Consider the following 12,619-nt stretch of genomic DNA (forward strand, 5'->3'; position numbering starts at 1 on the left):
GATTTTACGGTGTTTTTGCAGTGATCAGAAAATAAAAACTGCGGTGGGGCGGACCGAACGCAAGTGTGCGCACAAGATCAGGCCTGATCGGGCGAACACTGCGTTTTTTGTAGAGCCTATAGAACATGTCCTATTCTTGTCCGCAATTGCGGACAAGAAAAGGCATTTTCTATATAGTTCTCGCAGAATGCGGAAAGCACATTGCCGGTGTCCGTGTTTTGCGGATCTGCAAAACACATACGGACGTCTGAATGGAGCCTTACAGGGGGGTGATCAATGACAGGAGGGTGATCAGGGGTTAATAAGTGACGGGGGGGGGGTGTAGTGTAGTGTGGCGATTGGTGCTACTTATTACAGAGCTGCCTGTGTCCTCTGGTGGTCGATCCAAACAAAAGGGACCACCAGAGGACCAGGTAGCAGGTACATTAGACGCTGTTAACAAAACAGCGTCTGATATACCTTTCAAGGGTTAAAAAAAAAAAAATCGCATCTACAGCCTGCCAGCGAATGATCGCCGCTGGCAGGCTGTAGATCAGCAAATTTACCTTCCGATCCTGTGAACGCACGTTCACAGGAAATATCACGTCTCGCGAGAGGACGCGCCGGCGCGTCAACGAGGAATAACCCGGCCGCCCGCAGGACGCAATCCTGCGTTAGGCGGTCGGGTAGCAGTTAAACAAGTGGTATGTGAACACAGTAATTAGTGATTATGGATTATCACCACAGCAGCAACAACATATATGAAAATTTTATTTTGAGTGAAAATATGACAGTTATCCTTTAAGCATCGTAGTGGTAGTGTGAACACTCTCCAAGTTGTTGGGATAGAAAGAGTGAGGAGGTTCTGAATCGTGAAGCCTGGTGGATTCTCAGCCTGGGTTGTCGTTACCAGGGCTGTGGAGTCAATTTTGGGTACCTGGAGTCGGAAAAAAATGAACCGACTCCGACTCCTCCTAGATTTAAATTGGAATAAAAATAAAAAAAAGCTTAAATGTCCCAATTCACAAACAGTTATAATTAATTACCGTATTTTTTGCCCTATTAGATGCGCCTAGGTTTTTGAGGAGGAATATAAGAAAAAAAATATTTTGAACCAAAAGGTGTGATTTTGAACTAATGGTGGTCTGTGGATGACACTGTTATGGGGGCATCTGTGGATGACACATATATAGCATCTTATCTTATGTGTCATCCACAGATCCCCCCTTCCCCCTAATAACAGTGTCCCTGTGCAGTGAATGGGGTCCGGCATCTGTTTCTGTAATGGCAGCGGGGCCCGATGCCTGCTTCATTCATAAAGTGGGCGGAGCAGGCGCGTGACGTAGTGAGCTACGCTGCGAGCGCCCGCCCGGCCTCCTGACTGCCAAGAAGTTTTTAAGATGATTGGAATACTTTAACCCCTTCCCGACCGCAATCTGTATATATACGTGATAGCTGCACATGCCCCGTGCAGCTATAACGTCTATAAACGTCAAACAAGCTCTTTAATCCAAGCGCTGCAAAGCGCTTGGATTAAAGTTTCTGCCCAAGCCCTGCTGCTGTCACGGACAGCATACAGTCTAGTAATGCCAGTAAGGGACCAATCAGAGTGGCCCCTTGCCGACAATAGATCCGATTGGTTAGTCTGTGCAGACTAACCAATCGGATTGCGTCAGTGAAAAAAATGCCGGTTTCATGCTCTGATCTGCGCTCTGCAGATCAGAGCCTGAAATCAGGTAGTGTCCTCGTACTACCCCCTTCCCAGATCTGTGGCTGTGCCCCCCATCTGTGCCCCTCCAAGCCCCCCTTGTGTCCGCCTGCAGCTCATCTCCTAGAGGCAGCTGCCCTGATGCGGTCCGCCCCATGCATTCATTCATTCTCACTCGCCCCTCCTGCTCCAGCCTCCCTCAATGTTGGCGGCCGTACCCTCCGATCCCCCCCTCCCCCCTTTCCAGCGCTGCCCCTGATCCCCCTGCTGTGTGTGATGGCGGCGGCTCCATTCCTGAGCCGCCGCCATCAGCAGAGAGTGTTAGCTCTATGCTGTCACTCTCCTGTAACCCCATAGATGCCACGGTTGCGGCATCCATGGGGTTAATAGAGGGAGGGAGCTCCCTCTCTCAACCATCGGGGCTGCAGCGCTGTGATTGCAGCACCCAATGGTTGCCATGGCAACTGGACGCTTTGCAAAAGCATCCGCTGTTGCCACCTACAAGGCATTACAGGGCATCTAATAGAATTATACTTTGAAATGCAAGAGCATTGCAAAGTATAGTACAGCCATCAGCCCCACTGGATCTTCATGATCCAAGAGGGACTTGATAAAAAAAGAATGTGAATGTTTTTTTATAAAAATGTAAATTACAAGAAATTGGCTTTTCCTATAAAAAAATTAAATACACATATTAGGTGTCACCGCGTCTGTAACGACCTTCTCTATAAATATATCACATGATAGACCCCGTCCGACAAACACCATAAAAATAAAATAAAAAAAACAGTGCCAAAAAAGCTATTTTTGTCACCTTACATCACAAAAAGTGCAACAGCAAGCAATCAAAAAGGCTTATGACCCCCAAAATAGTACCAATCAAACCGTCACCTCATCCCGCAAATAATAATACCCTATTTGAGACAATTGACCAAAAAATAAAAAAGCTATGGCTCTCAGACTATAGAGACACTAAAACATCATTTTTTGGGGTTTCAGAAAAGCTATTATTGTGTAAAACTTAAATAAATAAGAAAAAGTATACATATTAGGTATTGCCACGTCCGTAACGATCTGCTCTATAAAACTATCACATGATGTAACTCCTCAGATGAACGCTGTAAAAATTAATAAATGAAAACTGTTCCAAAACAGCCAATTTTTGGGTCACCTTGCCTCATAAAGTGTAATAATGAATGATCAAAAAATCCTATGTACACAAAAATGGTACCAATAAAAAACTCAACACTTTCTGCAAAAAACGAGCCCCTGCACAAGACGATCGGCAGAAAAATAAAAAACATATGGCGTTCAGAAAACCAATCCAGCAAAATCTGCCTTCCAAAAAACGTATGGCATTCCTTTCCTTCTGCGCCCTGCCGTGTGCCCGTACAGCAGTTTACGACCACATGTGGGGTGTTTCTGTAAACCGCAGAATCGGGGTAATAAATATTGAGCTTTGTTTGGCTGTTAACCCTCAATGTGTTAAAGAAAAAAAAATTATAAAATGGAAAATCTGCCAAAAAAGTGAAATTTTGAAATTTCATCTCCATTTTCCTTTAATTCTTGTGGAACGCCTAAAGGGTTAACAAAGTTCGTAAGATCAGTTTTGAGTAACTTGAGAGGTGTAGTTTCTACAATGGGGTCATTTATGGGGGTATCCACTTTGTAAGCCCCACAAAGGGACTTCAGACCTGAACTGGTCCTTAAAAAGTGGGTTTTGGAAATTTTCTTAAAACTTGTAAGAATTGCTTCTAAACTTCTAAGCCTTCCAACGACCTAAAAAAATAAAATTACATTTCAAAAATGATGCCAACATAGAGTAGACATATGGGGAATGTTAAGTAATAAATATTTTATTAGGTATGACTTTCTGTTTTAGAAGCAGAGAAATAGAAATTTGGAAAATTGAGAATTTTTAAAATTTTTTGGTAAATGTGGGATTTTTTCATAAATAAAAGGTGAAATATATTGACTCAAATATATGACTGACTATCATGAAGTACAATATGTCACAAGAAAACAGTCTCAGAATAGCTTGGATAAATAAAAGTGTTCCAAAGTTATTACCACATAAAGTGACGCATGTCAGATTTGTAAATTTTGACCTGGACACTGGGGCATCAATGACCCTTGGTCATGAAAGGGTTAACAATACCCACAAGTTAGATATGATTACTGTATACTACAGTGAGCGGGGCCCGGTGTAGTAGAATACAGTGACTGCAGCGGGCCTCGCTGCCATTACAGAAACAGATGCCGGCCCCCAGCCCCTCCTCCCTCTCAGCCTATTCACCGGACGGTCGCAGCATTCGCCCCATAAGACGCACTGCTATTTTTCCCTTACTTTTGTGAAAAATACGGTACTTTTCTACTGTAAGAATAAAGGCCAATGCAGTGCGTCACGTTACCGCAAAACGAACACGTAAAGTGACCATGAAGAAGCTTTTTTTTATATGCTTCACTATATGGCACGCAACACACAGTTAAGGAGCGGCAATACTTATACTTTCTATTGTGTTGTGTTCCGCTATTACAGGGAACACAATGCCAATGGTTAACCCTAGCCTCTCACTGATAACTGATCAAGTAAATATGTTTTTTCCAGGACTAGACACTTGTGTAAGTGACGGGAATGGATGGTCAATAGTTCAAGACTGAAGCTGTAAACCATTTGAAAAACTGCTGTCATTCAGCTAAGGCTATAAAAACTTGTAAACTCAGATTGTTAGCTTAAACTTCAAACATGACTATGGGATTCTTCTAGGGAAATCAGGCTTTACAATAAATGCCCCTTCCCCTGCCCCTTCCTGGAGGCCCCCACTGCCCAATCTTCAGCAGAAGATCAGCGCACACAGGAGAAGGCAGCGGCTTCCTAGACAGTAGTTCTGTGGTAATGACATTCGCATATTAAATACAAAGGAGTCGGAGTCGGGGAGTCGGAAGTACCAAAAACTGAGGAGTCGGAGTCGGACCATTTATCTACCGACTCCACAGCCCTGGTCGTTACCCCAAAGGATGAAATTTACGCACTGACATATTGGCCTTGATTGATCATAGCTTGGCGTTGTACATCGGGCTACGATAACCAGGCGCGCTATTGAATGCTGCGCCTGATTTATGATGAGGCGTACGCCTGGTCATAATTTAGGCACAGTATCCGGCAATCCTTGCGCCTGAACGAAAATCTACGCTAGCCCCTGGCTGGCGTACATTTCAGTGTTTTTCTACGTCAGAAAACCGGCATAGAAGATGATAAATGTTGCGGGGCCGCCACCCACGCCCCCTTTTCAGAAAAATGGCGATATCAGCTGAGTAATTGCACTTGCACAAAAAGTTTTGCGCTCGATTGGTTGCACGGTGCCTAGTCTTAATAGTATATGTATGACCAGTTTAAAGGGTCTGTCTTTCAAACAGCGGCACTCCTGTCCATGGGCGGTGTCTGGTTTTACAGGTCATCCCGATTCAGGTGAAAAAGGTTAAATGGACAGGAGCGTCACTGTTTTTGGAAAAAAAAAAAAAAAAAAAGACTACTGAAGTCGGCAGCACGTTGTATACCCCCATATGTGCCCGCTCCAGCAGACAGAAGATAATAGGGACTTGTCCCCGTAAAAGTCCTACGGTGACATCCACGGGCGGCCATTAGTTATCGATGAAAAGTCTCTAAACCTGCCCGGCAGACACTCTGTTGGCATCCGTCTGGTCTAACGACACTTTCAGCCTTTTGCACCAAGGGTACGTGGTGTGAACAGAGGCGAAGTCTTCTGCCATTACTTACAAGACTAGCAGATAATGTTTCCAACCAGTAATAATGAATAAAGACAGAATTACGATATAATAAAATACATTTATTTCATGACAGATCATTTTGTCTTTTTAACATAACAAGCAAAAAAAATATTATTTATAATCTGAATTGTTGAACCAGTAAAAAAAATACTCTTAAAAAAAAAAAAACTCATAAAAGAGCAAACGTGCTTAAAAATGGCTTCTTTCTTAGGCCTATGGCATAAAGTCAAATTTTAAGGTATAATTGGATTGTTTGCAGTACCTGCTAGCAGCCTGTAGGTGTCACTATACCCGTTTCCAATTGCTCCATAGGTAAAAACAATAGCGGTCCTGCCATCAGGACACCAACCGTTACTGTACAATTTCTCGATATGGCAGCCATTTTCTTTCAACAGAAATAAGCACAGCTTTATTTATTTTTGGCCACATGCAGCAGAATATGAAACCCTATGCACTTAAGGGCACCGTTTTCCCGTTCTAATCCTCCACTGCCTCAGGTTAGGCTCATGCTGTTATCGGACAGGCCTGCGTCTCCTCTTCTTGTGATGTCAGCCAAGACCAGTCTAGAGCCTGCAGAATAGAGAAACAGCGATTGTGAGACCGCCGACATAAATGAATGGATTTTATGGGGGCATACAGCTATAATGGCCGCTACTGTATAAGGCCCACCACCAGAAAAGCAATGCAAATGCCTAAACTAAACCTACACCGGTCCACTGCACTAACAACACTACAGCGTGCGGTCCACTGCACTAACAACACTACAGCGTGCGGTCCACTGCACTAACAACACTACAGCGTGCGGTCCACTGCACTAACAACACTACAGCGTGCGGTCCACTGCACTAACAACACTACAGCGTGCGGTCCACTGCACTAACAACACTACAGCGTGCGGTCCACTGCACTAACAACACTACAGCGTGCGGTCCACTGCACTAACAACACTACAGCGTGCGGTCCACTGCACTAACAACACTACAGCGTGCGGTCCACTGCACTAACAACACTACAGCGTGCGGTCCACTGCACTAACAACACTACAGCGTGCGGTCCACTGCACTAACAACACTACAGCGTGCGGTCCACTGCACTAACAACACTACAGCGTGCGGTCCACTGCACTAACAACACTACAGCGTGCGGTCCACTGCACTAACAACACTACCAACAACACTACAGCGTGCGGTCCACTGCACTAACAACACTACAGCGTGCGGTCCACTGCACTAACAACACTACAGCGTGCGGTCCACTGCACTAACAACACTACAGCGTGCGGTCCACTGCACTAACAACACTACAGCGCGCGGTCCACTGCACTAACAACACTACAGCGCGCGGTCCACTGCACTAATAACACTACAGCGCGCGGTCCACTGCACTAATAACACTACAGCGCGCGGTCCACTGCACTAAGAACACTACAGCGCGCGGTCCACTGCACTAAGAACACTACAGCGCGCGGTCCACTGCACTAAGAACACTACAGCGCGCGGTCCACTGCACTAAGAACACTACAGCGCGCGGTCCACTGCACTAAGAACACTACAGCGCGCGGTCCACTGCACTAAGAACACTACAGCGCGCGGTCCACTGCACTAAGAACACTACAGCGCGCGGTCCACTGCACTAAGAACACTACAGCGCGCGGTCCACTGCACTAAGAACACTACAGCGTGCGGTCCACTGCACTAAGAACACTACAGCGTGCGGTCCACTGCACTAAGAACACTACAGCGTGCGGTCCACTGCACTAAGAACACTACAGCGTGAGGTCCACTGCACTAAGAACACTACAGCGTGAGGTCCACTGCACTAAGAACACTACAGCGTGAGGTCCACTGCACTAAGAACACTACAGCGTGAGGTCCACTGCACTAAGAACACTACAGCATGAGGTCCACTGCACTAAGAACACTACAGCATGAGGTCCACTGCACTAAGAACACTACAGCGTGAGGTCCACTGCACTAAGAACACTACAGCGTGAGGTCCACTGCACTAAGAACACTACAGCGTGAGGTCCACTGCACTAAGAACACTACAGCGTGCGGTCCACTGCACTAATAACAGTGTAGCGTGCGGTCTCCTGCACTGATAACAGTATAGCGTGCGGTCCACTGCACTAATAACACTATAGCGGGCGGTCTCCTGCACTGATAACAGTATAGCGTGCAGTCTACTGCACTAATAACACTATAGCGGGCGGTCTCCTGCACTGATAACACTATAGCGGGCGGTCTACTGCACTAATAACACTATAGCGGGCGGTCTACACTCCCTCAGCCATCAGGGTTGGCACTTGTCCTCCGTTTATTAGCTGTGATATGCCCTTTGGCCGGGCCACTTACCTATCGCAGGGTGCAGCATTTGTGGTGAGAGGACCAGAACCGAGCAGGAGAGTGGCATAGCCTGTATTAGCTGATGGTTCGGCTCCGGGGAGGTGGCTGCTGTATACTATATAAGCATCGCTATCTTTCCACAATGTGGTCACAGGACTTGTCCCTGATGCCACCACAGATGCTGGCTCTGTAGACTATGAGTGATGTGGTATATTGCACGCTATAGGCGCACTAGATTAAGACTATGTTCACATTATGTTTGTGATGAGTGCCGGGAAGGCTCCCAACGTACGCCACAAAGAGACTAAAAGAGTGTCCCGTTGGCCTCTTTCTAGCTGGTATTAAAACAGCTATGGAATAGTGTAGTAGAGGGCCGTTTACCCTTAAAGGGGCTGTCCAGGATTTTTATAGTGATCCTCAGGATAGGCCATCAATATCAGATCGGCAGGGGTCTGACATCCCGCACCCCCACTGATAAGATGCTTCTGAGTAGCTCTGGTGGCGGAAGGACTACACAGCTCTACCCATGGCGCAGTGGACGGAGCAGGTTAGGCTATGTTCACATCTCAGTTCGGAGACCGGGCAGGCTGTTCCGGCACAGAGCAGCCTGTCGGATCCTCTACTTCACTGCCGGTTCCCCAGTGACTGCAATGAGGTCCAGCGGTGATCTGTTCAATTTCCAGCCAGACAAAAATCATTACATGCCGGGTCTCCAAAACGGAGATGTGAAAGCAGCCTTACTGGAGCAGTCCCTTCACTAGGAGTGGAGCTGCAGTAACCAGTTCCGACCACTACACAACTGACGGCACTGTGTAGTTACGGCTCCAACCCGCACCCTCTGAGCTACAATCAAACACTTCAGGACCTTGCGATTTTCTGTTTTTGCTTCCTGCCATCCCGGAGCCATAACTTTTTTATTTTTCCATTCACATAGCTGTATAACCCTGTACTTTCTAATGTCACCATTTAACATTGCATATAATGCACGCAAGTAAAGAAAGTAGAACGATGAGCCCTACACATGAGCTGCACTTCGGGGCCCTGAACTGACTTGTCTACTACTAGTTTAGCAAATGGACTGGTGCCTGCAAGAACCAGAACCAGGAATTATAGGAAGAACTGGAGGAGACAGGAGGTGTCAGCACCTGTAGGTGGTCCCACGGTACTTACCATTAGACTGGTGTCTTGCTCAGTCATTAAACTCTTCATGGACGTCTCCAGCTGTCCACACAGACTCTGCTGCTCAGACAGAAGGTCTTCACTAGGAGGACATAAGCGAGGGTCACACTTACTGCATCACTTCCAGTATTCGTAGAAATGAATGGAAGCTTCTACTAGAACTGTCCCACAAGACGCCCGTTTGACATTTTATACGTACTTTTATTTATACCATGGAGTATGCACTATACTTATACTATACTTCTATTTGGTGGGTACAATAAAAAGATCAGTAATCATGCACCCAGTGAGGTTTATGTTGAGTTCTGTACTGGTTCTTTAAAGGGGTATTCTGCTCGGCGACCTCCGGAACTTCCATAGAAATAAATGGAACAGCTGCGCGCATTCCCGACCGCCCACTCCTGGCATTTCAGGGGGTTCAAGTGTCCCTGTTCTCATGATCAGTGGGGCTTCCAGCAGTAGGACCCCACCAATCTAATAATTCTCTAGATAGGAGATAACTTTGTACAACCAGAATACCCCTTTAAAAATGCTGTCAGCATAATCAACCCTATTAAACGAGGAATGGTAGAGTAGGGTTGATCATGCTGATTAAAATGACACCTTCTTTATCTTTGTAGGTTGCAGTGTTCCTGACATATGAGGATTTTTATCTTTAGGCAAATCGGGTAGTTGGAGCACCAAGGGGCGGGCTGCAGAGCTTTGAGCACCACTGATTGAGGGCCCCATCTTCTTGTGCCCAAGCTGTGACTGACAAATATTCATTGGTGGTCCAGCATTAATATAGACAGAGTTACTGGTGTCAGTGGGGTTTATAAATAAAGGTATTGTTTTAAATCAGCATGATCAGCATTATGTCAGTGTTATACAATACATTCCAGAACTGTAAGGGTTACATAGCATCATAAATCAATATAATGCTATGCGACCCTGGCAGTTCTGGGAGGTCAGGCCGGGAGCTGCGCTGACACATGCTGCTAGTCCAATGCACGGAACTCGCTTGCGTGAAAGGGGGCCTTAGAGAAACTGGATCTGCTAGGATCTCAATAGCGGGGGGGGGGGGGGCGCCGCTTCATTGTCCCCTATAGACTTACAATGGTTTTAGAGACGGATCCGTCTTGGCTATTTTAGAGTTAATACAACCGGAACCGTTCAGAACGGATGCAGACGGTTGTATTATTATGACGGAAGAGTTTTTGCTGATCCATGACGGATCCAGCAGAAATGTTGGTGTGAAAGTAGCCGAATATGTTCAGTACTCAGGACCTTCCATGAACGCCTTCATGTGTGATTATCAGCACTTCTTTCAATAAGCTGTACAGCAAGTTGTGGAGGTTGGGAGTAGTGCTCCATCAGACATACTGAATTACTACAATGACCACGTACCTCTTCTTTGGGTTATCCTGGGGCAGACTCGGGGGCACGGGCGCAGGCTGCGGCAGTAGTGGGGCACTCACAGGTCCTCGTACTTTGCTCTGAGCAGAGAATAAGAGTAGAGAGAAACATCACCAATGAATGCAACATAAGGAGCTGTTCACACATCGCAGGCTGTCACGTTCTTGCCACGATTTATCTGGAGCAGGGCAAAACGCCACATTGGGAAATCTCTACTCAACCGATATCAAGCGTTTTCATGTAAAGTAACATGATCAAGGAAACAGCGCTGAGTCACTTCTAAGAACAGTTTAGCAGGTAGGAGTATGAATAGTAGTATTTATAAGTATGGATAGCATAGTATGTAGGTGTAAGATCTAAGAGTTCAAAAAGCATAGTATGTGTGAGCAGTAGAGTTTGTAGGCGTATGACTAGGTAAAAAAGTATCAGAGTATGAGTAGTATTGTATGTATGTAAGAATATCAATAGCATGTAGGAGTATGAATAATAGTATGAATAAGATAGTATGAAGGAGAATGGATAGTTTACGAGTAGGGATGAGCGAATAGACTTTGGATGAAATAACCTAAGTCGATTCGCATAAAACTACGTTCCAATGCTCGTGCTCCGTACGACTGGTACCTTGGAACCGAACCCAAGTTCGGAAAATGGCTTTTTACAGTAGAAGTAATAACTTCCGCTCATCGGAGCCAATACATTCTAATACTGTACAGAGCTACTGCTCTGTACAGTATTGGAACGTAGTTTTATGATTCGCTCATCCTTATTTAGGAGTATGAATAGTAGAAACTTTAGAAAGTATGAATAGAATAGTGAGTAGGAATATGATTAGTTCAATGTGTAGCAGTAAGAATAGTATAGCATTTAGGATTATGAATAGTTTAGTATTTAGGAGTATAAACAGTAGTATATAGAAGTATGAATAGTATAGTATTTAGGAGTGTGTATTAGCATGCAGAAATATGAACAGTAGTATGTGTAGTAGTATATAGGTGTATAATTAGTATATCATATAGGAGTATGAATAGTTTAGTATGTAGGAGTATAAACAGTATAGTATGTAAGTATAAATAATATAGTATGTAGAATTATAGATTAGCATGTAAGAGTATTATTAGCAATATGTAGAAATATTAATATTATTATGTATTGTAGTATGTGGCTGTATGAATAAATAAATATAGTATGTATGAGTAGTATAGTCTCCAAGAGTTTGAACTGTATGTAGCAGTACGAATAGTACAGTATGTGGCAGTATCAATGGTACAGTGTGCGGCAGTATGAACAGTACAGTGTGTAGCAGTATGTATAGTACAAGTATGCGGCAGTATGAACAGTATACTGTGTAGCAGTATGTATAGTACAAGTATGCGGCAGTATGAATAGTATACTGTGTAGCAGTATGTATAGTATACTATGTAGCAGTATACTGTGTAGCAGTATGTATAGTACAAGTATGCGGCAGTATGAATAGTATACTGTGTAGCAGTATGTATAGTACAAGTATGCGGCAGTATGAATAGTATACTGTGTAGCAGTATGTATAGTAAGTATGTGGCAGTATGAATAGCACAGTGTATAGTAGTATGAATAGTATAGCATGTAGCAGTATGAATAGTATAGTATGTATGAGTGTCACTCACGCAGGCAATTCTCAGGAGGTCCCACAGCTCCTGCTGTCTCTTCTCCTGTTTCTTCCCCACCATCTTCTCATCTTCTCTCATTAGGGTCATGACTTCCTTTAAACGCGGAGCAAGCTCCAAGGCTTTCCTTTTGCACACGACCGTCTTGCTGTAAAAAGCCAAAACCATATGATAAGGATATAGGGGGAGGGGGGGCCGCTGTGCAGGGGCGAGGAGAGGAAGAGGGAGGGGGGCCGCTGTGCAGGGGCGAGGAGAGGAAGAGGGAGGGGGGCCGCTGTGCAGGGGCGAGGAGAGGAAGGGGGAGAGGGGCCGCTGTGCAGGAGCGAGGAGAGGAAGAGGGAAGGGGGCCGCTGTGCAGGAGCGAGGAGAGGAAGGGGGAGGGGGCCGCTGTGCAGGAGCGAGGAGAGGAAGGGGGAGGGGGGCCGCTGTGCAGGGGCGAGGAAAGGAAGGGGGAGGGGGGGAGCTGTGCAGGGGCGAGGAAAGGAAGGGGGAGGGGGGGAGCTGTGCAGGGGCGAGGAGAGGAAGGGGGAGGGGGGCCGCTGTGCAGAGGAGAGGAAGTGGGAGGGGGGCCGCTGTGCAGG

The 12,619-nt window shown here is 45.7% G+C and overlaps 1 protein-coding gene across 1 annotated transcript in view; it reads right to left on the minus strand.

Annotated features, from left to right (window-relative positions):
- Window positions 1-5,525: 5,525 nt before the first annotated feature.
- Window positions 5,526-12,619, minus strand: part of IKBKB (inhibitor of nuclear factor kappa B kinase subunit beta) — a 31,128-nt gene continuing 24,034 nt past the window's right edge. The window contains exons 19-22 of the mRNA XM_044278990.1: window positions 12,039-12,186; window positions 10,387-10,475; window positions 8,992-9,082; window positions 5,526-6,046 (exon numbers count right to left, since the gene is read on the minus strand). Coding sequence (XP_044134925.1) covers window positions 5,981-6,046; window positions 8,992-9,082; window positions 10,387-10,475; window positions 12,039-12,186 — 394 coding nt within the window. The 3' untranslated portion in view covers window positions 5,526-5,980. The remainder of the gene's footprint in view (window positions 6,047-8,991; window positions 9,083-10,386; window positions 10,476-12,038; window positions 12,187-12,619) is intronic.

This window comes from Bufo gargarizans, chromosome 2 (genome assembly GCF_014858855.1).
Source record: "Bufo gargarizans isolate SCDJY-AF-19 chromosome 2, ASM1485885v1, whole genome shotgun sequence".
Classification (NCBI taxonomy): domain Eukaryota; kingdom Metazoa; phylum Chordata; class Amphibia; order Anura; family Bufonidae; genus Bufo; species Bufo gargarizans.